Consider the following 27,992-nt stretch of genomic DNA (forward strand, 5'->3'; position numbering starts at 1 on the left):
GATCAGGCCTACCACCATCGTGTTGTCGGCAAACTAAACGATGATGTTGGAGTTGTGCGTGGCCAGGCATTGTGGGTGAACAGAGTATAGGAGGGGACTAAGCACGCATCCCTGAAAGGCCCGTGTTGATGGTTAGTGTGGCGGGTGTGTTATTGCCTACCCTCACTACCTGGGGGCTTCACGTCACGAAGACCAGGATCTAGTTGCAGAGGGAGGTCTTCAGTCCATGGTTCAGTCCCAGGGTCCTTAGCTTAGTGATGAGCTTGGAGGGCACTATGGCGTTGAATGCTGAGCTTTAGCCAATGAAAAGCATTCTCATGTACTGTTGCTGTTCCTTTTGTCCAAGTGTTGGGGCTGTATGCAAATTGGAGTGGGTGCAGGTCGTCTGGGATGATGGCGTTGATGTGAGCCATGACCAGGCTTTCAAAGCATTTTAGGCTACAGATGTGAGTACTACAGGATGATAGTCATTTAGACAGGTTACCTTGGCATTCTTGAGCACAGGGAATTTGAATTGAGACTTGAATAATTGTTTTTGAAACATATTCTGTTTTTTTGTCCTAATTTTTTAAATTATTATTTTTTTATTAGGAAAGTTAGAAGCCTAAAAACAAGTTTAAATATAGGTGTACTGTGTTCATGTCTCACGCCTTGGTTTTTATGTTCTGCGGGATGAAACTAGTTGCTTTAAAATGTGTTTTATTTTGTTTTATTTGTATGCAAAAATCTGGGCTGGACTGGGAAGTTTCACTTGAACAACCCTCTAAGTCGTAATTACAACTGGGAAACCACTTATACCTTTTCAACCAAAACTTGACAACAAATCCAATTTTGACAATTAAAAACTTATCAATTTGGATAATGTAGCTAGTTTTACCATACTGTCAATGTTAAGCAAACTAGATAACTTTATTATGAGCAACATTAGCTAGAAAACAAGCTAGCAAAAATCTTATTGGTTAAAGAATTGGTCTGACTTCAAATGCACTTGAACACAATCATGTCAGACTTACGACTTCCCACGAGCATATGAATGTCCCATCATTCAAATGTTTCATAGGTTACGCATGATCATTATAACAGACAATTTATAGACAGTCCATAATGTAAGACATTAATTCATATTCAACACATGGTTAGATTTCCAACAGTTCATATATTTTATGTCCTTATTTAAAAACAATTTAAAAAAAAATAATAATTATAGACCACTGCTCAGGCCAGGAGATCCAGCCTGTGTTTGCGCTGGTGCCACTTCAGGTGGTTTAGTTGTTTGAAGCTGAGTCCACACACAGCGCAGCAGTACGGTCTCTCCCCAGTGTGGGTGCGCTGGTGCACCTTCAAATTGTCTGCCCTAGCGAAGCTCTTGTCACACATAGTGCAGCGGTGGGGTTTCTCCTGTGTGTGAACGCGCCGGTGCAGCTTGAGGTTCCAGAGCCGACTGAATTTGTTCCCACAGATGGAGCAGCAGTAGGGCTTGTCTGTTGTCTGAATGCACTTGTGCCTCTTCAGGTCGGAGAAGGAGGTGAAGCCCTTGGAGCAGTGGCTGCAGAGGTGGAGTCCCTCTGCCTGGTGGACCCGCTGGTGGACCTTGAGGTTGCAAGCCTGGGTGAAGGACTTACCACACTTGGTGCAGGAGTACGGAGGCCCAGATCCTGACCCTGAGACTCTACCTGTTTTGTGTGTCTGCTTGTGGGCCTCAAGGGAGCCAGAGTCTGAGAATGTCATGGTGCATTGATTGCAGGCGTGACGCTTCCCCCCTCCTCCCATTACTCCTCCTTCTGTTACCTGCTCTTGTGAACGATCTCTGAGGTTTAGAGAGAGTCCAAAGTTGTCAGGGGCACCATACAGGCTCTCTGTGTTGTTGTTGTGGGCTGAGCTTCCAGAGTGGATGGAGGTTAGCCCCCTGTGGCCGGCTCTGCTACCTGACTCTGGGACACCGTGTTCAGGGTACAAGACACTGGAGTCCTGCAGGTAACCCTCCTCGTTGATCAACAGGCAGTTCCGGACACCCACCTCTGGGTGTGGGGGTGGCGTTGGCGACGCCACCTGCTCCCTCCGGCTCCGATGGGGCCCAGGCATGTGGGAGCGATGGTGATGGTCTCCCCCCTCAGACCTCCTCAGGTCCACCTGGTAGTGACCCACAGCTCCGTAGCTCAGCGCACCCAGATGAGACGGAGAACCAGGAAGCCTGTCCAGCCCTTCCACATCTAGACGATGGCCTCCTCCACCACCAGCACCGCCGTAACCAGATTTCTCAAAGCCACCCCCCAGATCCTCCATGCTGTAACGGGGTTGGAAGAGAGGTTGGCTGGGGTCCCCTGGGTTTCCCTCTGGGCCTGGTTGTTCAGGCCCCTGGTCTAGACCGGATCCCCAGTCAGCCTGGCACTGCTGCAGCTCCTGCTCACTGAAACTCTTACTGGGCCCCGAGACGTCTGAACCATCGGCACCTGAAAACACAGGGGACATGAGGCATTAGAAGCATTAATATTTAAGACATTAGAACTAGTAGAAACAGTAGTAGAGTAACTAATGTTAAATGTGTACTTACAGCTTCAAGTTTACTTTACATGTGTAATAATGAATACATTTGGAATGACACAGCAGATTATCAGTTACTCTTCTTATCATTCTCTTAAACCTAAAGGTAGGCAATGTTATGTTTGTCTATGTTATGTTTGTTGTAAACAACTCACCGTCCAGGCAGACACCCCATCTCTCCTGTAGCTCAGTGTTGTGGAGAGGCTCCTCTTTCAGCAGGCTGTCCAGCTTCTGACCTGTGACCTCTGTGGACTGGAAGAGCAAATGAATGAGTCGATTCTAACTAAATGATTGATAAACTGACAGTGACTGAATAGAGCTGACATGATGGTTCTCTATTCAGAACTCTCCTCAGGGACCCCCAGACATCTCACAACTTTGTCGTAACCCTGAACTAGCATACCTGATTAGAGTAGTGAAGGGCTTGATGATTCGTTGACAAGTTGAATCAAGTGTTTTAGTTTTGGAACAGTTCAAATATGAGGAGAGGTTTGACAAAGGTTGCCCAATTATTCCTGACAGACTATCTGTTCTAATATGTTTTCTGAAATATATTTCTACCTGAATGTCCTGTAACACTGCACCCTCCACCCTTCACAGGTGTTTAGTCACCTAGATACCTCAGAGGTTCTCCTAAGGCTGGTGGCCTCAGCCTCCAGATCATGGAAGGCTGTTTCCCTGGCCACGCCCCCACAGCTGCTCCACTCCTCCCCTGGTACCTTCTCCTGCTTCAGGCCACACCCCATCTCCGCACCTTTCCACAGGTAAACAAAGAGAACATTTTATTTATGTAAAAGGAAAGGCGAGAGCAACATTGTGGATGCTGTGGAGTCTTTTTTGCATTAGTGCAGATGAAGGAAAGGATGCCTCTTATTGAGATACCACTAACTCCTTTCTTAAACCAATACTGCCTGATCACCAAAGTATGAAAAATACAGATTACATCAGTCACACTTTAGAGTGATTCCTCCATATTGTCTTTAGATGTGGCTCTCCTCACCTGTCTGTGAGTTTCCAGAGCTTCCACCTTCCTCATCAGCTCTCCCACAGTCTGCACACTTCCCCCTCTGGCCTCCCTCTCTGTCCCTCTCCCTTCCTCTGTTCTCCGACCACTGTAGCCTCTTCTTCAGCGACTCGACCTGCTCATGGCTTCGGGACACCTCCTCCAGGAAGCCGTCCTCCACCAGCCTGGTGATCTCATATATGGCTGACTTTAGGACCGTCTCCATGACTCCCGAGAGCTGGGTCTGGAAAGTGAGGACGAGGTTCTCCGACATACTGCTTGCTTGTGTGTCTTTTTTACAGATCAATTCACAGTGGGATCTGCACCAAACATCTGTGCTTGTGGGAGCAAGGCAGGACTGTGTGTGTGATCCTAAAGTGAATCTCTTCAGAAAGCCCTGTTATTCAGAATAAGTGGGTAGAAATATGCCATGTCTATCACTGACACATCGCGTATCTGTTTCTCTGTCCAACAAGAGTGACAGCTCCTCCAGCTCGCTAACAACCAAGTGGCGAAGACAGTCCAGCGTAAAAGAGTGCAACAAAGGTTCAAGAAGACAATCAAATTGCAAGGTCCACCATGTAACAGTTGTCTGGGGTCGTATCCAGCTTGCTAAAGAAAAATAGCTAGCTAGCTAGCTAACATGCTACTACCAGCCGTGTTGCTAGTCAATAAAGTGATATTTTGCACCATAATGTATTATTGATTCAAATCGTTATTACCAAAAGGTTGAAATCACTTGCTGAGCATGGGGGTTGATCGTTTTTTCCAGATAATATACGGTCTGGTGGGCGGGATGAATCGCTTCCGTGTAGATTTCCTGTAAATAATTTCCACGATAAATAGCCTACTAATCAGTATCCAGATTTGATAATAATAGCAATATTATATTTTGAACATTATTTACAGTAAACGTAAGAACAAACAAAGTTTTTCTTCAAATAAATGTCGTCTACTCTCTCCAGTAAGGAGCGTTCCAATGTAGATTGTCCCACTACCCGATTCGTAGGTCTGTTTCCGGAAGTCCTGTTGTTTTGTGGATGCTTTTTGTGTTGACTCTGTAGCTAGTTAGCTAACTACCATAACCTTGTTTTCTCTCAATACCTCTGGTATTTATATTTATTCGAATAGCTTCATATACAGTAAATGCTACAACTTAAATCTCGATATGATAAAAAATGTATTAGGACCGCCATGGAGAGAGACAGTAGCTAGCCTGCTAACGTAAGCTAGATAGCTTCCTAGCCTTTTGCTAGACTGGATCGTAACACTGACTCACCTGAACAAAAGTAGCTAAACGTTACCAACTCTTAACTGTAGCTAGCTACACATAGACAGTTTGCTATGATGTCTGAAGCCATCGTAACCTTCCAGTCTCAGCTCTCCGGAGTCATGGAGACGGTATTCAAGGCTGCTATGTACGAGATCACCAGGCTGGTGGAGGATAGCTTCCTCAAGGAGGTGTCCCGGAGTCGGGAGCAGGTCGAGTCACTGAAGAAGCGGCTGCAGTTGTCGGAGAACAGACGTAGGGATGGGGACAGAGAGGTCGGCCGTACGGGGAAGTGTGCGGACTGTGGGAGAGTTGACGAGGAAACCGAGGAGAGAAGCTCTGGAACCTCACAGACAGGTGACGAGAGAGAGAAATCTGAAGACAGTATGCAGTGCTTTTAGAAAAGATTCATACCCCTTGATTAGTTTTCCACATTTTGCTGTGTTACATCCTGAATTAATGGATTCAGTTCATATTTTTCTCACCCATCTACACACAATACTCCATCATGACAAAGTGAAAACATGTTTTTTTAAATGGTTGCAAATACAGGTTAGTAGGTTATTGTCCTGATAAAAAGAGAATTCATCTTCCAGTGTCTGGTGGAAAGCAGACTGAACCACGTTTTCCTCAAGGATTATGCATGTGCTTAGCTCCGTTTAGTTTTTATCCTGAAAAACTCCCCAGTCCTGAAAAATGACAAGTATATACCCATAGCATGATGCCACTACCCTTGACAATATGGAGAATGGTACTCAGTAATGTGTTGTATTGGATTTGCCCAAAACATAACACTTTATATTCAGGACAAAAAGTGATTGCTTTGCCAAATTCTTTCCAGTGTTACTTTAGTTCCTTGTTGCAAACAAGATGCATGTTTTTGATTATTTTTGTTCTGTACAGTGCCTTGTTGCAAACAGGATGCGTGTTGTGGATTATTTTTGATCTGTACAGTGCCTTGTTGCAAACAGGATGCATGTTGTGGATTATTTTTGTTCTGTACAGTGCCTTGTTGCAAACAGGATGCGTGTTGTGGATTATTTTTGTTTCTGTACAGTGCCTTGTTGCAAACAGGATGCGTGTTGTGGATTATTTTTGTTCTGTACAGTGCCTTGTTGCAAACAGGATGCATGTTGTGGATTATTTTTGTTCTGTACAGTGCCTTGTTGCAAACAGGATGCATGTTGTGGATTATTTTTGTTCTGTACAGTGCCTTGTTGCAAACAGGATGCATGTTGTGGATTATTTTTGATCTGTACAGGCTTGCTTCCTTTTCACTCCTGTCAATGAGGCCATTGTGGAGTAACTCCAATGTTCTTGGTCGATCCTCAGTTTTCTCCTATCACAGCCATTAAACTCTGTAACTGTTTTACATTCACTCATGGTGAATTCCCTGAGTGGTTTCCTTCCTCTCAGGCAACTGAGTTAGGAAGGACGTCTGTATCTTTGGGTGTGTTGTGGAAATTACCACTAAGGACCCCAACATCAAGCTTAAATACATTTGTTTATTCAGGCCAGCGGAGAGATTACAGACAAACAGCACTTTCTGATGAGGTATTTCCCCCTCAGCATGTTTATACTATCAAATCTTGTTACACAAAGATAGCCAAATACATTGTTTCTCAGCAAAGTGTTTTCTCCCAGAGACCGCCTGCTCAGGAAGAAAACACCTGGCAACCACAGTCTGGGTATTCAGCCAATAATTCCACTCCCGCTGAGCTGACCTTGTGAGAGTGTTAGCAGTTGATGTTATTCTTCAATAACACTACCTCCAAAGCAAATCTGGGGAGAAAAATAGATTTATTTGAGAAGGACAAATCATAGATGTTAGGCTGGGTGATAGATGTTCAGTCTCCCTGTCCTTAGCTTTTCTCCACAGAACAAAGAAACATGATGCCACTTATAAACCCCCCATCCTAGCCTGAGGTTGACCAATCAGAAGTCCTTGCAGTACAACTGGGCCAATGGCCAAATAACAAGTATACTGCTCCAGACTCAATGTATAGACCAATGAAAACATGGCACACGTAGCTCTGACTTCAGGTCTGACATTCAACACATTCTAAACAGCTGTTGAACTGACAACCAACTATTTCCGTTGACAATTCCCCATTGACAATTAAGTGTAGTCCTCTCGTCCTGTCATCCCCTGCGTTGTGTATTTATCTTCAAAATATTCTTATAAGAGCAAACCTCAAATACCCTGTCTGTCTATGCAGCAGGTAAAACATGTATGATAAGTGTGAGAGACTGTAAGCAGACTGTAATTCCACTACAGGTGTATTGTTACACCATTCAAAGTTTACTTCATTACTTCACCATGCTGAAAGGGATATTCAATGTCTGCTTTGTTTATTTTCCCCATCTATCAATAGGTGCTTTTCTTTGTGAGGCATTGGAAAACCTCCCTGGTCTTTGTGGTTGAATCTGTGTTTGAAATTCACTGCTCGACTGAGGGACCTTACAGATTATTTTAAGTGTTGGGTACAGAGAGGAGGTAGTCATTAAAAAAAGATTGTTAACACTGTTATTGCACACAGAGCGAGTCCATGCAACTTATTATGTGACTTGTTAAGCACATGTTCACTCCAGAACTTATTTAGGCTTGACATAACAAAGGGCTTGAATACTTATTGACTCAAGACATTTCAGCTTTTCATTTTGTAATAATTTGTAAACATTTAGAAAAACTATTTCATTTTGACATGATGGGTTATTGACAAAAACAAAATCTATATTTAGTCCATTTTAAATGTAGGCTGCAACACCACAAAATATGGAAAAAGTCAACGGGTGTGAATGCTTTCTGAAGGCACTGTATACAGTAATATATTGGTTATTGAACTACAGTAAGTTAAGTGGATTTACACCCGATAACAGATTTACGGCAATGGAAATACATCATCGGTCGCTGATGTGTACTACACAGAAATGCATAATTATGGATATGATTGTCATTCTCTTCATGGTGATGTATCCTGAATAGGTACACAGAGAGGTAGTTAGCGCACCAGGACAAAGACCCCTCAGAGACAACAATACTCCATAGCCAGCCCAAAGGAATGGAATGGTCTACCGTATTAAAAGATTTGGCCAAGTCAATAAAAATAGCAGCACAACATAGCTTAGAATCAAGGACACTGGTGACATAATTTACAACCTAGGAATACCTAGGATAGGATAAGTAATCCCTCTCACCCCACCCCCCCCCTAAGTTTTAGATGCACTATTGTTAAGTGACTGTCCCACTGGATGTCATAAGGTGAATGCACCAATTTGTAAGTCGCTCTGGATAAGAGCGTCTGCTAAATGACGTAAATGTAAATGGTTGCAGTGACATCCATAACCTGAGCATATAGAATCCTATAGACATCAAGAAAGCCAGTCAGTTGATTATTGACAAGTTTTTCCCAACACTTTTGATAAACATGGCAAAATAGAAATTGGCCTATAATAGTTAGGATCAGCTAGATCCCCTTGAAATAAAGTAGGCACCATGGCTGCCTTCCAAGCAATGGGAACCTCCCCAGAGAGGTGAGAGAGGCTAAAAAGGTCAGATATGTTCTTGGCGATGATAGGGGCATCTACCTTAAAGAAGAAAAGGTCTAAACAATCTGAACCAGATGTTTCTCTGGGGTCAAGTTTAAGGAGATCCTTTAGCACCACGGTCAGCCTGCAGGGAGAAACTTTGTAGCGGGGCAGGGGGAAAAGAGGGAGGAGCATCAGGGACAGTCACGTTAGAAGGGGTGGGGGATGAGGAAATCTTGGACGGGCAAGAAGGCATGGCAGAGTCAAATGGGAATCCTGACTTAATGAAGTGGGGATTAAAGAGCTCAGCCATGTGCTCCTTGTCAGTAACAACCACATCATCAACATTAAGGGACATGGGCAGCTGTGAGGAGGAGGGTTTATTATCCAGGTCTTTAATTTGCCAGAATTTATTGGGGTTAGACCCACAGAGAGTGAACTGCTCCTTAAAGTAACTAACTTTGGCCTTCCTGATAGCCCAAGTGCACTTATTTCTAACCTGCCTGAACGAGAGCCAGTCAGCCTGAGTATGCGTGTGCTGAGCGACGATTTGCCAAATGGAATTCTTGAGGTGGAATAACTCTGCCAGATCACAGTCGGACCAGGGACCGAACCTGTTTTCAATTCTCATATTCTTTATGGGCAAGTATTTGTTAACGGTACCACTGGAAAATATATTTTTTTTAAAGAAGGTCCAAGCGTCTTCGACAGTGGGGATCAAGCTGATTCTACACCAAATTACAGAGGCCAGATCATGAAGGAAGGCTTGCTCATTCAAGTTTTTTAGCAAGCGTCTATGACAAGTCAGGACCGGTCGTTTCACTGAGCAGCCATTACGAACACAGGCTGTAAAACAGTGATCCCTAGGGTCATTACAGAAAAAAAGACAGACGGATACCTATCAGGATTATTTGTAAGGATAACATCAAGGAGAGTAGCATTTCTGGGTGTTTCGAGTCATACCTTGTGGGATTGGTAATAATCTGAGAAATATTTAGGGAGTCCCATTGCTCTAGGACTTGGTCAGGTGGTTTAAGCATGTCCTAGTTTAGGTCACCTAGCAGGACAAATACAGACTTAATGTAATGGACAAGGAGAGCGCTTAGGGCATTTAGAGTACAGGCCGGTGCTGATGGTGGACGATAACACCGAGCAACAGTCAACAAAGTGTTATTTGAACGTTTTTAATGCGTAAAACCAGCAAATCAAATTGTTTGGGGACAGACTTGGTGGAGACAACCGAGCACTGAAGGTGTTCCTTGGTAAAGATTGCCACTCCACCACCTTTGGAAGATCTGTGTTGCTGAAAAAGGTTATTACCAGAAAGGTTAACATCAGTTTTCAAAACATTCTTTCTTAACCACATCTCAGTAATGACCATCACATCTAGATTGGAGCTGTGAACCCACACACACTCAATTGATCAATTTTAGGTAATAAGCTTCTAGTGTTAACGTGCAGAAAACCCAGGCTTTTATGAGAGCAGAAATCAATGAAGCAGATATCAGAATTGGGGCTAGCAACAGTAGATGGGTGAGGGTGTACTGTACATGCACATTTCCAGATATAATCAGCAGTAATACAATCAGGGCACGGCAGAGGACAGGGAGAGCTCTTCAGTGTTGATTTCATAACATTTGAATTTGCATTAGATGGCAACAAGATCATATTGTACATTCATTTCATCAGGTAACATTAATACAAAGCTGGTGAGAGGTGGTTAGAATAGTACAGTAAATTTAGTACAGTAAGTTAGAATAGGATGGCAGGCCAAGAGTCTGCGTAACCAATAGAGAGTCAGAGTCCCGAGTGTGGGAACAAAAAGACTGTCCCACGGTTGGGTAAACAAGCAAGTTCACAGTCAACAAAGCACGCAGGAGTCATGAGGCAAATAGCACAAAGCACAGGTGATAAATATTTTTTTTATTTATTTTACCTTTATTTAACTAGGCAAGTCAGTTAAGAACAAATTCTTATTTTCAATGACGGCCTAGGAACAGTGGGTTAACTGCCTGTTCAGGGCTGGAACGACAGATTTGTACCTTGTCAGCTCGGGGGTTTGAACTTGCAACCTTCCAGTTACTAACAACTTGGGGCTAGTTATTGTAAGTTCAGAGTCACTCACCTCAACAGTGCATGTGCAGGGAAGGGCAGACGGTGAACAGATCGCCAGGTGGAATCCAAACAGCAGTGCATTGGCAACGGGAGTAGGTGTCACACCCACTTGGGAGAAGCTTTTTTTGGGAGGCAGATTCCTTGTAGAAAATCCCAGCTAGCTAGCTGACATAGCTAGCAAGTCACTCTCCGTCTTTTTCATGTGGAAAAGGAGGTCGTTAGCTAGCTGTCATTACTTTTTTTATTGTACAGTATAGTACATTATACTACTCTAGTCTGCTCTACTGTAGTGAAATGTAATGTACTGAACTATGCTCTTTACTGTACTGTCCAAACTTGTGAAACATAAACGTCTATGATTGGTTGTAGATTTGGTCATTAGAATAATAGCCACCAATCATGGACGTCTATGTTTGGGCCAAATCAAGGTTGTGGATGTTGAAATTATGGCCGGACCAGCCCCCAAAACGACGTCTGTGGACGGTAAAATCAAGGCCAGGGCGGACTGACCATATTTCAACTGCTTTTCCATGTCCATGGACGTCCGGTGTCGGTCGGTGTTCAGAGGGTGAGGATGTTGGTTTCAGTAAATGGAAAGAGAGGGGGCTCATGGGTAGGTGTCAGTAAGAGCTGGGAGAGGTAACAGAAACTGGAGTGAGAAGAGGCAGCGACTGAGAGGGAGGGGTTGTCCAGACTGTTTACACACTTGCTTTGACCACCAGATGACAGAAAGAAAGAGAACAGTTATGAGCTGAACATACCAGTATGTCAGTGGAAGAGAGGACAGTAACAGGGGATCCTATGAGCTGAACATAACAGTATGTCAGTGGAAGAGAGGACAGTAACAGGAGACACTATGAGGTGAACATCCCAGTATGTCAGTGGAAGAGAGGACAGTAACAGGAGACACTATGAGCTGAACATAACAGTATGTCAGTGGAAGAGAGGACAGTAACAGGAGATCCTATGAGCTGAACATAACAGTATGTCAGTGGAAGAGAGGACAGTAACAGGAGACACTATGAGCTGAACATAACAGTATGTTAATGGAAGAGAGAACAGTAACAGGAGACACTATGAGCTGAACATCCCAGTATGTCAGTGGAAGAGAGGACAGTAACAGGAGATCCTATGAGCTGAACATTACAGTATGTTAATGGAAGAGAGGACAGTAGCAGGAGATCCTATGAGCTGTACATAATGGTATGCCAGTAGAAGGGAGGACAGTAGCAGGAGATCCTATGAGCTGAACATAACGGTATGCCAGTAGAAGGAGTAGAGGGAGGACAGTAAAGGAGGAGGATAGACAATGATTTCCCAATGTAGTCAATTCAATTGGAGTATCTAATTCTGATACTGATTTGGTAACAGAATAACACGTTTTAATCACTTAATAATTCAGAAACAAATTGATATCAGTAAAAATACAAACTAATTGGTAGGTATACCATTACTTGTAACTTCTGTGAACTTTCATTATCCTCCCTCATGAGGGAGAGAAATTAGAAAATATATGAAACATGTGGGTTTTTGGTTAAGGAATTACAAGGTAAAGTCTCTTAAACTGACAGAAGGCAAATAATTTATCCAAAACGAAATATGTGTTTATTACTTGACAGGGGTCTTTATTTCAACAGTATTGTGTTCTGATGTATTTCTGATACCTTAAGACTTTTTCCTGCTCGATGTTTTTTAAGACCCCTTTTCTGTCTTTTTTAATCAAAATCAAAGCCTTTACTCAGGCCTCATTTTGTAATGGAAAATGGTTGAGCAGTATCTAGGCTTTCATTTCCCCCAAATGGAGACTTTTTAACTTTCATTTGACATGCTCCTATGGACTTTACATGTTGGTGCTCATGGGTACTTTTACATGGAAATGGCCCTATGGAGGAATCACTGACGTGGGGCTGCTGTAAATGTGTACCTTTTATACATTGGTGATCACTGATCAGACAGTATTGGTTTAAGAAAAGAGTCAGTCATGGGTGGTGGTGGCATCTTAATAAGATGTTTCCTTTCCTTCATCTGATGTGAGGAGACTCTATTATCCACAATGTTTCTTACCTTTTACTCCAAATGAAATGTTCTCTTTGTTTACCTGTGGCCAGGTGTGGAGAGGGGGCGTGGCCTGAAGCAGGAGAAGGTACAAGGGGAGGAGTGGAGCAGCTGTGGGGGCGTGGCCAGGGAAACAACCTTCAATGATCTGGAGGAGGCTGAGGCCACCAGCCCTAGGAGAATCTCTGAGGTAGGCAGGGGACTGACTAAACACATGGAGGTTGAGGCCACCAGCCCTAGGAGAATCTCTGAGGTAGGTAGGGGACTGACTAAACACATGGAGGCTGAGGCCACCAGCCCTAGGAGAATCTCTGAGGTAGGTAGGGGACTGACTAAACACATGGAGGCTGAGGCCACCAGCCCTAGGAGAATCTCTGAGGTAGGTAGGGGACTGACTAAACACATGGAGGCCACCAGCTCTAGGAGAACCTCTTGTATCTAGGGGACTAAACACCTTGGAAGAGTGGAGGGTGCAGTGTTACAAAATGCTCAGTTAGAAATATATTTTAAAGAACATGTTAGAATTGTGTGGAAGAATTGGGCAGCCTTTGTCAAACCTCTCCTCATATTTGAACTGTTCCAGAACTAAAACACTTGATTCAACTTGTCAACGAATCATCAAGCCCTTCACTACTCTAATCAGGTATGCTAGTTCAGGGTTACGACAAAGTTGTGAGATGTCTGGGGGTCCCTGAGGAGAGTTCTGAATAGAGAACCATCATGTCAGCTCTATTCAGTCACTGTCAGTTTATCCATTATTTAGTCAGAATCATTTGCTCTTCCAGTCCACAGAGGTCGGAGGTCAGAAGTTGGACAGTCTGCTGAAAGAGGAGGCTCTCCACAACACTGAGCTACAGGAGAGATGGGAGTTCTGCCTGGATGGTGAGTCAGGAGTTTACAACAAACATAACAGACAATAGCCAACCTTAATGATGATGAGAATGATAAGGAGAGTAACTTATAGTAAGTATGCCGTGTCATTTCAAATGAATTCATTGTTATACATGTAAAGTCAACTTGAAACTGTAAGTAGACATTTAACATTACAGTTACTCTACTACCGTTTCTAGTAATTCTAATGTCTTAAATATTAATGCTTCTAATGCCTCATGTCCCCTGTGTTTTCAGGGGCCGATGGTTCAGACGTCTCGGGGCCCAGTAAGAGTTTTATTCAGCAGGATCTACAGCGGTGCCAGGATGACTGGGCTTCTGGTCTAGACCAGGGGCCTGAACCACCAGGCCCCGAGGGAGAGCCAGAGGACCCCACCGACCCTCTCTACCGCCCTCGTTACAGCATGGAGGACCTTGGGGGGAGCCTTTGAAAAGTCTGGTTACAGCGGTGCTGGTGGGAGCGACCATCTTCTAGACATGGAAGGGCTGGATAGGCTTCCTGGTTCTCCGTCTCGTCTGGGAGCGCTGAGCTACGGAGCTGCAGGTCACTACCAGGTGGACCTGGGGAGGTCTGAGGGGGGGAGACCATCACCATCGCTCCCACATGCCTCGCCCCCATCAGAGCCGGAGGGAGCAGGTGGGGTCGCCAACGCCATCCCCCCACCCGGAGGTGGGAGACCGGAACTGCCTATTGATAAACGAGGAGGGGTACCTGCAGGACTCCAGTGTCTTGTACCCAGAACACGGTGTCCCAGAGTCAGGTAGCAGAGCCGGCCACAGGGGGCTAACCTCCATCCACTCTGGAAGCTCAGCCCACAACAACAACACAGAGAGCCTGTATGATGCCGCTGACGACTTTGGACTCTCTTTAAACCTCAGAGATCGTTCACAAGAGCAGGTAACAGGAGGAGGGGGGAGGCGTCATGCCTGCAATCAATGTACCATGACCTTCCCAGATTTTGGTTCCCTCAAGGCCCACAAGCAGACACACAAAACTGGTAGAGAGTCAGGGTCTGGGCCTCCGTACTCCTGCACCCAGTGTGGTAAGACCTTCACTCAGGCCTGCAACCTCAAGGTCCACCAGCGGGTCCACCAGGCAGAGGGACTCCACCTCTGCAGCCACTGCGGCAAGGGCTTCACCTCCTTCTCCGACCTGAAGAGGCATAAGTGCAGCCAGACCACAGACAAGCCCTACTGCTGCTCCATCTGTGGTAACAAATTCAGTCGGCTCTGGAACCTCAAGCTGCATCAGCGCATTCACACGCAGGAGAAACCCCACCGCTGCACTATGTGTGACAAGAGCTTCACACGCGCAGACATTTTGAAAGTGCACCTGCGCATCCACACCGGGGAGAGACCTTACTGCTGCGCTGTGTGTGGACTCCGCTTCAAACGACTGGACCATCTGAAGTTGCACCAGCGCAAACACAGGCCAGATCTCCTGAACTGAATAAAACAAAGTTACATTTTTGTTCTTTAGCATATGCTTTTATCCAAAGCGACTTACTTTTAGTGCATTCAACATAGTTGGTTCTTTATTATTTTATTTGACATTGAGAAAAAATGTTTTATGATCAATTGTTTATTAATAAGGACATTGAAAATATGAGCTGTTGGAAATATAACCATGTATTGAATAAGAATGTATGCCTTAAATGATACATTGTCTGTCATAATGACCATGCCAACCTACCAAACATTAGAATAATACTGCTTTCATGAAGTCTGCAGTGGTGTAAAGTACTTAAAGAAAAATATTTTAAAGTACTACTTAAGTAGTTTTTTGGTGTATCTGTACTTTACTATTTATGTTTTTTACAACTTCTCCTTTTACTTCACTACATTCGTAAAGAAAATAATGTACTTTTTACTCTATACATTTTCCCTGACACCCAAAAGTACTTGTTACATTTTGACAGGAAAATGGTCCAATTCACACACTTAATAATAATAATATATGCCATTTAGCAGACGCTTTTATCCAAAGCGACTTACAGTCATGTGTGCATACATTCTACGTACACTTATCAAGAGAACATCCTTGGTCATCCCTACTGCCTCTGATCCGACGGACTCACTAAACACAAATGCTTTGTTTGTAAATTCATGGCAGAGTGTTGTAGTGTGCTCCTGGCTATCCGTAAAAATATAAAAATTAATTGTGCTGTCTGGTTTGCAAAATATAAGGAATTTTAAATTATTCATACTTTCACTTTTGATGCTTAATTACATTTGAGCAATTCCATTTACTTTTAATACTTAAGTATATTTAAAACCAAATACTCTTAGACTTTTACTCAAATAGTATTTTACTGGATGACTTTCAGTTTTACTTGAGTCATTTTATATTAAGGTATCTTTACTTTACCTCAAGTATGACTTATGAGTACTTTTTCCACCACTGCATGTTGGAAACTGGGAACCTCAGAGTTCAAATTAAGTTATTTGCATAGAGCTTCCGATTGGTTGATTTTGATACTTTCCAAGTGGGAAACTTGGGTATCATCTTTCTACAACGATTTCCAAGTTGTACATGTTTGAGTTTGTTAGTTCCAACATGTCATGAATGCAGCATATGCCTCATCTCTTCTGTTCCTCAAGCTTGCTTTCTACCACAGTCACTACCCATACTGTAACCATGCATTTACTTCCTGTACCTAATACTTTGTTAACTGAATGATTTGAACCTGAATTGCTGTAATTGTCTTTCATGTACAATAAATATTTTGCTTCCCATGTAGTCTGTGAATATATCATTCCTTAAAGACGTGCTACTGACCTTTGACGACTACTAAGTATTTTTTAAACCTCCCGCTTTGGGCTGGATGTGTCAATCTGTAGTTCATAGATGCAAAATCTATGATCGGAATTACTGTCTAATCTCAATTAGCCACAAAATCCCTAGTTTGAAAGTGACTGTTTTTTTCTGGAAGCTGTGCTGGGCCATTTTCCCTAACATTCTCAACACATGCATAAGCCATATAGCAATTCGAGTTTAGCCAATGAGCTTCAGTCCCCCTGCCATTTGAGTGACAGCTAGCAAGATGCACACACAGCAAAGCGAGAGATCAATGACATGGTGACAATTCTACACATATGTGATGTAGTACGCAATTATCGGATCCACTTTTGGCTCGTGAGGGCCACTTTCAGAACTTCTTGCTAAAGTGTACAAAGTAGCGGATAATCCCTTTAATTCCATTGGTAAATATGTTTTTAACTATTTGTATAGCTTACAACTATATTTTCATCATAGATAGACTAAGTGGAGTAATTATCGAAGTAATTCTCTACCCCAAAAATATGTAACATTTTGTCGCAAAAAGGTTTCACTTGTTCTATTAACGCGTTTCATAAAACGTTCCCTTTCCATGCGGACGTTGATCACGCAGGGCCACCGTACAGCAGAAGGATGACGTGCAATTGAAAACAATCGAATTTCCGGAATCCATCGTCGATTAGCATGTTTTTTTCTTCAATTTAAAACAAAAATCTGGAGACAACTACCCCATGTTCATGAAGTGCTGTCAGCCTTTTGGTAATAACGTTTTAATCAATAGTACTGTATGTTGCAAAATATTCCATTATTGACTTGTAACAAGGCTTGTACCAGTATCATGTTAGCTAGTTATTTTTTTAGCAAGCCTGATACGACCCCATTTTTGTCTGATACCTTGTCTGTTACCTAGTCGAATTTTGCGATGTGACCGTTTTATTGAACCTATGTTGCACTCTTCTGCGCTGGACGGTCTTCGCCACTTGGTTGTTAGCGAGCTGGAGGAGCTGTCACTCTTATTGGTCAGAGAAACAGATACGCGATGTGTCAGTGATAGACATGGCATATTTCTACCCACTTATTCTGAATAACCGGGCTTTCTGAAGAGATTCACTTTAGGATCACACACACAGTCCTGCCTTGCTCCCACAAGCACAGATGTTTGGTGCAGATCCCACTGTGAATTGATCTGCAAAAAAGACACACACAAGCAGTATGTCGGAGAACCTCGTCCTCACCTTCCAGACCCAGCTCTCGGGAGTCATGGAGACGGTCCTAAAGTCAGCCATGTATGAGATCACCAGACTGGTGGAGGATGGCTTCCTGGAGGAGGTAAGACGTGGTCAACAGGAAGTGGCACGGAGCCACCAGGAAGTGGAGTCTCTGCGGATCTTGCTGCAGCGGGCAGAGAGTCAGCTGAAGGATGTCAGTCAGAGGGCCAGGTGTGGAGACTGTGGCGGGACAGATGTCTACAACGAGGAAACAGACGACAGACTTCCAGGAATACAGGACAGTAAGTGGGGGCTTCCTTTGAGTCACAAAATACTTTTAGGTATAACCAAGGGGTAAATGGTGAATGTGTAGGTATTGCAACTGTTTCCAAAATGGGTTGTTTCTCCCTATGACAGTTCCTAAATAGCTATGCTCATCTACCACTGTTCTTTCCCAGCCTAAGGTTGGTTCCCACAACCACAATATAACCAATTAGCCTATACTTTGAGACATACTTTGAGTTCAGGGGGTGTATGTTATGTTGTTGTCTCATTAGTAGTGCTTTCATGAGTTGCACACCGTAGCAAAACGTTTTGCACCTGTCTCCCCAGGTGTGCTTCTGCTGAGCGGGTGTGACCTGAAGCTGGAGGAGGAGCCAGAGGTCAGGTGGAGAAGCTGTGGACAGGAAACAGTGGAGTCATCACAGGTAGCAGCTAAACCAACTCCTCCCACTCCTCCAGCTCCCAGTCCTTCGCTGGTAGGCAGTGTTAAGGAGGAGGAAGGGGAGGAGGACATGGAGCCGTGGAGAATCAAGGTGGCGATACAGCCGTCTGCAGCTTACGCCTACACAGAGGAGCAGCGGGACTCCGACACACTCGTTCAGAGTACAGGGGACTCTATTGGGTTTCCCTCTGCAGACCCAGAGGTCCAACAGGTCACCCAGACACCCAGACTAGCAGGGCCATCTCAGAACCAGAGCAGAGGACCCAGCAATGACGGTGACAGAACGAGGAGTAGAGCCTCACCGGTGTGGATAGGCCATAGAATATTAGACACGGATACTGACGTTCACAGACAAGCTCAGTCGAACCTACGACTGGTAAGAGAGCCTCTGTCGTCCTCTGAATCGGCAGAGGCGAAGCAGCTGGCTAGAGATTTCGCTCCCCCAACCAATCCCAGCACAGCGGGGGCCTCTGTCTCCTCCTCCTCATCGGGCTGTCATGTCTTCAGCTCTCTAAACTACAGGATTCCTTCCAAATATAAGCCCAGCGCTCAAACCCTGCCGCGCATGAGAGTATACAGGGATGCTGCCAAGCGGGGCGGCTACCCAATGTACAACAGGGGGACCGCCCAGGGAGGGCTCACCTCCTCCCAAACACCAACCCAACAAGGGAACCACCAGCATCACCACCCTGGGAGGCTGGCCCTCCGCTGCCCAGTGTGTGGTAAGGTCTTCCCCCATCCCAGTAGCCTTAAGGCCCACCAGCAGACCCACACGGGGGAGAGGCCGTTCATCTGCGCCCTGTGTGGCCGGAGCTTCACTAAGTTAAGCAACCTGAAGGCCCACCGGCGCGTTCACACTGGGGAGAGACCCTACAGCTGCTCGGACTGCGGCAAACGCTTCACACAGAAGTGCAACCTTAAGAGGCACCAGAGGATTCACATGGACAATGATATATGATGTGGGCGGGGGAGGTGTGTGTGTGTGTGTGTGTGTGTGTGTGTGTGTGTGTGTGTGTGTGGGGAGGAGTGTGTGGGTGTGAGGAGGTGTGGGTGGAGAGGAGTGGGTGTGGGGAGGAGTGGGTGTGGGTGGGGAGGAGTGGGTCGGTGTGGGTGGAGAGGAGTGGGTCGGTGGGTGGAGAGGAGTGGGTGTGGGGAGGAGTGGGTCGTGGGTGTGGGGAGGAGTGGGTCGTGTGGGTGGGGAGGAGTGGGTCGGTGTGGGTGTGGGGAGGAGTGGGTGTGGGGAGGAGTGGGTCGGGTGTGGGTGTGGGGAGGAGTGGGTCGGTGTGGGGAGGAGTGTGGGGAGGAGTGGGTCGGTGTGGGTGTGGGGAGGAGTGGGTCGGTGTGGGTGTGGGGAGGAGTGTGCTCCAGGGGTGTTGGTTGTTCATTTGACCCATGTTATTGCATAAATATATAGTTTGTTATTCCTTTATATCAATACTGTTGATATGAAGTTAGACATGATGTAGGATAGATAAGCTGTGTTTTCCCCATGGTATTGTCTACAGTTTTTATAATAATGTATAGTCATTTGCATTTCTATAAGTGAATTGAAGTTTCTCTAGACCTTGTTCTCAGATGAATGTTCTACCATAGATGGCTAATGTGGTAGCTAATCAACGCTTGTCTTTTAAAACCTGAGCACATGACAATGCTCTATCCATGTTTTTCTGAGTGTCCCACATCAAATGTAGGCCTATACAACATGTAATGGAATATGTATACCCTATAAAATGTAACATGAAAAAAAATACCTCGGTCAATGAACAATGGCTGCTGAGTGAATAAGGTCAATATTGTTTGTGAATGGAGATTGTTTTTGTATGAACTAAGTGGATAAAAAAATATATATCTTTATGAACAAAGATTTTTATGAGAACATACAGCATGGTTGCATCGTGAAATCAAAGCTGTGCACTGTTCCCATTGGAAGTATAACATACAAGGGATGGATACAATAGTTTTATTTTAGAAGTAAATGGGGTGACTGAAGAAATAGTTTGTCTAAACTAGATACAGGGCTAGGATTTGTTTGTGGTTTTTAAATCCAAATTAAAGCAGTCAAGCGTGTTATTTTGTGTCTGATTTCTGTCATTTATTTGATTCAGTACTGTGTCGGGTATATTATCTTCCCTGGTGGAGTTATGCTGGTACTACTTTTTCTACTTTTCTGGTCAAAAGTAGGGGATAGGGTGCTATTTCACTGACCAGGACCCATAGGGCTCTGGTCAAAAAAGTACACTATATAGGTGATAGGGCACAATTTTGGACTCACAAAACACAAACGGGTATTTAAAGAGACTACTACCTCTGGTCCTGCAAACAGACCACTCTGGGACAATGCTGATTGTGTGGTTTGTGTCCACAGTATTAAGTTAAAGGTAGGCTCTTTTATTACTACTGGTAACTATAACATTGTTAATACGTTTTCAGTTGTGATGAGAAGTGTGCAGTGTAATGTATATCTCTTGGAAAAATAATGTACGCGTTCCAAAGCTTAGATGCTGCTAACGCTTGACAGATCTTAAAACGCCTGGAAAGGTATTTGAAGTATCAGCTAACCACATCAATTTGTCAGTCGACGACACATTCAATGACGTGGCACGCAACTATTGGTTGTTGCGTCGCCTCGCCTTAGATGTGGAACAGTACCTAAGATTTCTACTTCACTGTATATATAGATATCCTATGAAATTACTAGATGGGCTCTGTCATGATACTGCAACGTTCCATACGGGGGCCAAATGGCAGCCATCTTGGTCAGGGAGAAATCCAAAACCAGTCTAATTGAAATGAATGGCAGTAGAGGCGTACAGTAGGTGATGCTTCTGCAAGAAAATTAAAGTAAGGCATATCAGAAGTTGTGTAATGGAATTATAGTCAATCTAAAATATTGCAATATAATTATAAATACATTTAATACAGGTTTAATACCAATTTTATGAATAAATAGCCTCCCAAATATATGTAAACAAACCCTACATGTATCAGATTTAGTTTTCTTGGAAAGCTGTGAGTGCTATTATATGATACAATATCAGTACTTGTTGCATTTACAACCTGTATAAGACCTTTCATCAACTGATTTCAGCCAGCATATTGCTGTGGATTGACTGCGTTGTTTGAGTGGAATGTTGGCGTATTGGCAGTTAATTTGAAAAATGTATTGAATCATTCCTCTAAAACTGGCTGGCTAGCTGTCCTGTAGGTTTTAATTTTACTTTACTAAAGTAGTACACCTGATTCTATTACTTAGCTGGTTGATAAACTGAACCAGTTTAGTTACAACTGGGGTTGAAATGAAAACCTACATGAGGGAATAGCTCTCCTGGAACATGGTTGGCCAGCCCTGGCATAGATAAATAAAGGAGAATAACCATTACTCATATTGACCACTAGAAGCTGCTATAAAACCGAAAATCAACTTTATTGTGACAATATCACAAGCATAATATGGCATGACAAGTTTAAGGTGTGTGTGTGTTGTTGTTTGAGGGTAGACAATGTTGTAATGGTATTGTTAAGAAACAACCACCTCACAAATCCATTCCAATTCCAAGTCACACCTAAAGTAATTCCATGCGTGTAGAGGAATATTTTGTACACCTCCATACATCATAGCACAGTCCTCTCCAGTGGCAGAATCAGGTTCTGACCACCACCAGAACCTACAGGGTAAACACCAGTCATACAGTTAGACTCGATGGTAAAAACATCATCCTGAAAAATATCAATGTTTTCTACTTTAATCAGAGCCTTTTTATAAGAGTAGTTGTATATATTACGCTTTGGTGAGTGGTGTGCCGTCCACCCATTTCCAGGTTCCCTGTGTCCCTTTGTCCGTCAGACCAATCCAGATCCATCGATCAAATGTAGTGAGAAATACCTTTGTTGAGAAAGATATACAGTACCAGTCAAAAGTTTGGACACACTTACTCATTCAAGGGTTTTTCATTATGTTTACTATTTTCTACATTATAGAATAGTAGTGAAGACATCAAAACTATGAAATAACACATATGGAATCATGTAGTAACCAAAAAAGTGTTAAAAAGTAACCACCCTTTGCCTTTTTTGTCCTTTAAAATAACATCATATTGATCAGAAATACAGGGTGGACATTGTTAATGTAAATGACTATTGGAATCGGCAGATTTTTAATGGAATATCTGAGAGGCCCATTATCAGCAACCATCACTCCTATGTTCCAATGGCACATTGTGCTAGCTAATCCAAGTTTATCATTTTAAAAGGCTAACTGATCATTAGAAAACCCTTTTGCAATTATATTAGCACAGCTGAAAAATATTGTTCTGATTAAAGCAATAAAACTGGCCTTCTTTAGACTAGTCGAGTATCTGGAGCATCAGCATTTGTGGGTTCGATTACAGGCTCAAAATGGCCAGAAACAAAACGCTTTCTTCTGAAACTCGCCAGTCTAGTCTTGTTCTGAGAAATTAAGGATGTTCCATGCGAGAAATTGCCAATAAACTGTAGATCTCGTACAACGTTGTGTACTACACCCTTCACAGAAGAGCACAAACTGTCTCTAACCAGAATAAAAAAGAGGAGTGGGAGGCCCCGGTGCACAACTGAGCAAGAGGACAAGTACAGTGGCTTGTGAAAGTATTCACCCCTTGGCATTTTTACTATTTTGTTGCCTTACAACCTGGAATTAAAATTGATTTTGGGGGAATGTGTATCGTTTAATTTACATGACATGCCTACCACTTTGAAGATGCAAAATATATTTTTTTGTGAAACAAATAAGACATAAAAACATAAAACTTGAACATGGATACCATTTCAACCCCCCCCCCACCCCCTCCAAGGTCAATACTTTGAGGAGCCACCTCTATCTCTTAACATTTTGAATTGCTTTATTGGCATGACATAACAATGTACATATTACCAAAGCTTACGTTGGAAATGGAATGATTCATTGACTATATTACCATCAATGACAATCAGTAGCAAAAATAACCAATGGTGGGGGGGGGATGAGGTTGTATTTAAAAATGGAAATCAGTAAGAAAATAAACATACATACAATGGACAATAGCGTTAACAGTAACAACACAATGGCATAGAAGACAAGCGCAAGTTGGTTGATCTCATAGCAGGCAGCAATGTAGTGCCCTGCCAACCCACAGTTCTCTGCATTCCCCCCAACAGGATGGGAAGCTTCTTGTTATCTGAGGTATTGAAAGACTTCAATTTTGATTTCAAAGTGATTTAATAACTGTCACGACTTCGGTCACCGGTCTTCTAGCCATCACCGATCCACTTTTCATTTTCCATTTGTTTTGTCTTGTTTTCCTACACACCTGGTTTCCATTTCCCTCATTAAGTGTTGTGTATTTAACCCCCTGTCCCCCCCTGTCCTTGTGCATGGAATTTGGAATTGTTTGTTTGTAAGTGCGCGTTCACTATGTTACTGGTGCATGTCGGGTTTTGTACCCATGTAGGTTATTATTTTATTGCCGTTGGTTTTGAAATGAAACTGCTCCAGCTATTACCTATTTCTGCTCTCCTGCGTCTGACTTCACTGCCACCAGTTCCGCAACCCTTACAATAACATGTTTTCCCTCGAATACACGCTCTCTTACCTGTTCATCTTCGCTGTTTAAGATCACCAGGTCTGCTCCTCTGTTCAGACAGTCCTGTCTGGCATAATCCCAGGTGTTCACCTCAGTAGAGATGTAGTAACAGCTGCAGCCAAACCTCTGCCATCCTTCGGTGCAGGTTTTCGCTGTTAACTGAACTTTAACAACACATTGCATTGTAATACAATCAATCAATTTCAGAACCTATACATCTAGTTATCTGTATTATGTTAGAAATATTACTATTTAAGCCGAGGCTACGAGTACAGGGATTTTGCCCTCGCCCCTGTCCTACCCTTTAAAGATTATTTCTCAAACGTTAATGATCCGAATCACGCTCTGCGCATATGTTGTACACACACGTGTGTTTCACTTTACTCACCCTCTTCTGAACCATCAACCAATTTGATCATATGATGATGTAGCCTATGTCTCTGCCTCACATTTCTGATCAGTTGAGATTTGAACGAACTTTCCCAAAATGTATGACGTTCTAAATATATATTTGAAGGCTGCTACATCATTCTGTCTGTTGTAGTGGATATTGCCACAGCTTGCACAAACAGGACGCAGTCTTCAGATTGCACTGGGGCAAAACAAGTAGCGTTTTGTGTGAGATGTAAGCATTATAGTTATGCTGACATATAGCCAGCAGTCTGCCTTCTGTTCAGCCAATGCTTACAATGATGACGATGAAAGAATAACATTACAATCGCTATTGACTGTTTCTGCCTGTCTGTTTCTGCCTGTCTGTTTCTTGTATGTTTGATATACCGTGTAAACTACACAAAGATTGCCTAAATAGCTGCATATTATTCCCCTCCTGAAAAAATGAAATTGCTAGACAAACTGTTTGTGTCATACTTATGTTTGCAATGGCCTACTGTTCCAACAGACAAGGACCTACGTTTGTTCAAGCTGTTATGTGTACAAGCAGCAGTGGAGTCACCGAGCAGCAATTGACCGCAGGTAGGCTAGTGGATCCCGCATGCGCAGAGATCTCCGTATTTTTTAGCAACAGCAAATTTGGGTTCCATAAATCCAGAACTGCAGTCACTCCATATTATTTATTGATGTTTATTACATAGGGAAATATGATTATAATTCTTTTTAAAATGTAAACTAACAGATCTGTTGTTGAACATATTAGCAGCATATCCAGAGACCAAAAAGGTGAACAGAAAAACACAGTTAGTTACAAGGTGAAATCACAATGAATTTAATCAATATTCAACAAAGAAAATAAATATCAACTCATTGACCAGAAAGCAAATTCTTAAGATTACAATGTCAGTCTATAGGTTGGCAATGTGAACGTAATCTAAAAACAAATGAAGCAATGGTTGCTTTCTAAACCATTTCATACCTGTTACCTAGAAATAAATGATAAGCACAATTGTACTTGTCAAACTTACAGGAGACTGACAGGCCAATGATCCCAGCCAGTAGAACACACAGCAGCCCCAGAAACATTGCAGCAACTAGGAAGGGTCTCTTCCCTGAGCTATCAGAACCTAACCAGAGAAGGACTTTATATTAACTACAGTAATATGAGCTGTCTGAATATAATATAAGGGATTATACGTACGTGTGTGCGTGTGTGTGTGTGTGTGTGCGCGTGTGTGTGTGTGTGTGTGCGTGTGCATGCGCGCCCCCTTACCTGAGTAGCCAGGTTGTGGTGTGCTTCTTGGGGTCACTTCATCCCCAGTCTGGCAGTAAGTAGACATATCTGGAGTTTCACACATGGACTCTTCAAAGACATAGTTATGGTTGTCAACTCCAAACGGTTCCCCCGAAAACATCTTCCTTGGTATAAACAATGTCCCTGGACATCTCCACGGTTACCACTGTCTCTGCAAGCTGTTTGTGACGATGGACAGGGAACTATCATACCAGGAAGATCCATAGAGGGAAAATGGAAAACAAAGGCTAGCTGTTGACATAATAATATCGTACGTAACAAGCAAACTCAGGGCGTTTCCAGAAGTCCTTTAACAAACAGATTGTTGTTGGATGGGACAGAGTCAATGAAGATGTCCAGTGGACACATGGTCGTGGAAACAGACCAGACACAGAGTTAAACATATTACACGTTTAGTACAACACTATAAAATAGTTATTACAAGTTGCAGCGACGCATGTGGATAAGCATGAAAGGCTGTATACAAACTCCTAAATTCAGGAGCTTACTTAAAGGGATTGTTCACCCAAATGACTAAAGTACACACTGGTTTCCTTCCCCTGTAAGTAGTCTATGACAAGGTATGACAGCAATCTATGCTTTGGTTTCCAGTCGCTAACCAGTTGCTAACGCTTTTGCATTTCTGGCACAAATCTCATTCAAGTCATGGTCAAACATTAGCATTTGGAAACAGTGCCAGGGGTAATGAACCAAAACATGGATGGCTGTCTTACCTTGTCCATGGACTGCTTACAGGGTAAGGAAACCAGTATGTTATTTTGCAATTTGAGTGAACAATCCCTTTAATGCACCTAGTTGCAGGTTTTTATTTAGGTTAGGTATACAATGGATAGATTCCGTGGAGAAATATCACACATCACTCAGTTAGTTTAGTTGAACACAGCAAACAGTGAACCAGGCCCACAGGCAAATACAATATAACTGCAGAAAGTAAAGCTCAATGGTCAAATATTAGCATCCCCTTCAAATGCACAGACAGATTATAATACATCATATCAATCCAATCACCGCTTGTGCATTCTACTTTATTGGCCTCCAAGCTGTCACACCAAGGAAGCAAACAACAATAGTCTTTATTTTACTCTTAGTTTATCACAATGCTCATCTAACAATTCACTAAAAACTCAACTGTTCCAGTTGGCAGCTTGGAGTCCAGCAGGAGCTTCTCCCTGATCCAGCTTGTGTCCAGAGCACACAATGTGCTCTACTTTAATAGGAAGGGGAACAGGTCTGCTTAATCACATTGTTAACCTGAAGGTAACCAGACAAAGGGAATCTATCCAGGAACATATTCAATGCAATAGCAACACAGGGCTATCTTCACCCTGATACACTCCCCTGTCCTTTCAGCTTCCTGCAGTTTTGGTTACTCAGTACATCAACATGTTCAGGAGCTCCAGGACTACAAACATGGGTCATTATAATATCCATACAATAGATTTTACACTTCACGCTTGCTCCAAGTGGATATTGAGGGTTGGGTAGGCTTAACCAGTGAGGACGCAATGGCAAAAGACACCACCGGGGCTCTCTTAATGAATCCGATTGGTCGAGGAGTTTTTGAGTGACAGCTGGTTGAACCACTGAAAAGGTCCTTGATTATCTTTTGGGACCCATGTAGGAGATCAACAGCCAAATATGAGCATTTGATATTGTGTTCATACTGTATGTAACTCGACAACAAAGACTGACTGTCAAAGATAATAAAGTAACTTGATTGGTGATACAGTAAACTCCTGATCCAGTGTGCTGAATGTAAATATGGTTCGGGACTGTTGAGAATCTTTGCACTAAATCGAAGCATGAAAATATCTGTAGCAGTTAAGAAGAATATACTTGAGTGACCTCACTGCCAGTCTTGTCAACTTGAACTGTTAGAGCCTTATTTCCTGCACAAACCTTTAAAATAGTTGACAGGTCTACCATCTCTTCTGTCTGGTACTACAGTGGGGGCCTAAAATTAGTGACACCCTTGATAAAGATGAGCAATAACGACAGTGTAAAATAAATAATTAAAATACTGAGCTATATTGTATGCTCAAAAAAATTGCACAATTATATTATTTCATACTAATACAATTGCTCAGAGAAATATATTTTGTAATGTTTATTTCTCTCAAAAGGTAAGGGTCAAAATGATTGACTCCCTAAAGATTCTACCCAATAAAGTAGTCCAAAGTATTTTTTGACTACTTTATAGTATTCGGTCCCATATTCTTAGCATGCAATGACAACATCAAGCTTGTGACTCTACACACGTGTTGGATGTATATGCAGTTCGTTTAGGTTGTGTTATAGATTCTTTTGTGCCCAATAGAAATGAATGGTAAATAATGTATTGTGTCATTTTGGAGTCACTTTTATTGCAAATAAGAATAAAACATGTTTCTAAACACTTCTACATTCATGTGAGTGCTACCATGGTTACGGATAATCCTTGTTGTTTACAAAGCGCGTGACAAATAAAATTAGATTTTGTGTATTTTTCTCTCTGTTCTAGAAACCACTATCACTGAGAATTTCACTAGTCCACTTCCTGGCTGATATGTGTGTGTGTGTGTGTGTGTGTGTGT

The 27,992-nt window shown here is 43.0% G+C and overlaps 4 protein-coding genes across 5 annotated transcripts; 2 read left to right on the forward strand and 2 right to left on the reverse strand.

Annotated features, from left to right (window-relative positions):
- Positions 1 to 693: 693 nt before the first annotated feature.
- Positions 694 to 5,100, reverse strand: LOC124012545 (zinc finger and SCAN domain-containing protein 25-like). Its single transcript, XM_046326292.1, has 4 exons — positions 3,542 to 5,100; positions 3,162 to 3,295; positions 2,697 to 2,793; positions 694 to 2,450 (listed from the first exon to the last, which is right to left on the reverse strand). Exons 1-4 carry the CDS (start codon positions 3,816 to 3,818, stop codon positions 1,216 to 1,218), a joined length of 1,743 nt encoding a protein of 580 aa, XP_046182248.1. The 5' UTR covers positions 3,819 to 5,100; the 3' UTR covers positions 694 to 1,215.
- On the forward strand, positions 4,517 to 13,834 carry LOC124013260. The gene is made up of 4 exons (XM_046327519.1): positions 4,517 to 5,171; positions 12,566 to 12,702; positions 13,298 to 13,394; positions 13,641 to 13,834. Exons 1-4 carry the CDS (start codon positions 4,889 to 4,891, stop codon positions 13,832 to 13,834), a joined length of 711 nt encoding a protein of 236 aa, XP_046183475.1. The 5' UTR covers positions 4,517 to 4,888.
- A 2,966-nt stretch (positions 13,835 to 16,800) lies between these two features.
- LOC124012882 (zinc finger protein 853-like) lies at positions 16,801 to 19,077 on the forward strand. Its single transcript, XM_046326901.1, has 2 exons — positions 16,801 to 17,692; positions 18,003 to 19,077. Exons 1-2 carry the CDS (start codon positions 17,395 to 17,397, stop codon positions 19,070 to 19,072), a joined length of 1,368 nt encoding a protein of 455 aa, XP_046182857.1. The 5' UTR covers positions 16,801 to 17,394; the 3' UTR covers positions 19,073 to 19,077.
- A 2,454-nt stretch (positions 19,078 to 21,531) lies between these two features.
- On the reverse strand, positions 21,532 to 25,578 carry LOC124012057 (C-type lectin domain family 4 member E-like). Of its 2 annotated transcripts, XM_046325428.1 has the most exons (5): positions 25,378 to 25,578; positions 25,133 to 25,231; positions 23,721 to 23,875; positions 21,897 to 21,997; positions 21,532 to 21,779 (listed from the first exon to the last, which is right to left on the reverse strand). In XM_046325428.1, exons 1-5 carry the CDS (start codon positions 25,517 to 25,519, stop codon positions 21,632 to 21,634), a joined length of 645 nt encoding a protein of 214 aa, XP_046181384.1. In that variant the 5' UTR covers positions 25,520 to 25,578; the 3' UTR covers positions 21,532 to 21,631. The 2 variants fall into 2 exon arrangements, 1 of the variants encoding a protein (XP_046181384.1); XR_006834649.1 differs by lacking the exons at positions 25,133 to 25,231; positions 25,378 to 25,578 and adding an exon at positions 24,625 to 24,717.
- Between the last annotated feature and the right edge of the window lie 2,414 nt (positions 25,579 to 27,992).

This window comes from Oncorhynchus gorbuscha, linkage group LG24 (assembly GCF_021184085.1).
Source record: "Oncorhynchus gorbuscha isolate QuinsamMale2020 ecotype Even-year linkage group LG24, OgorEven_v1.0, whole genome shotgun sequence".
Taxonomy (NCBI): Eukaryota; Metazoa; Chordata; class Actinopteri; order Salmoniformes; family Salmonidae; genus Oncorhynchus; species Oncorhynchus gorbuscha.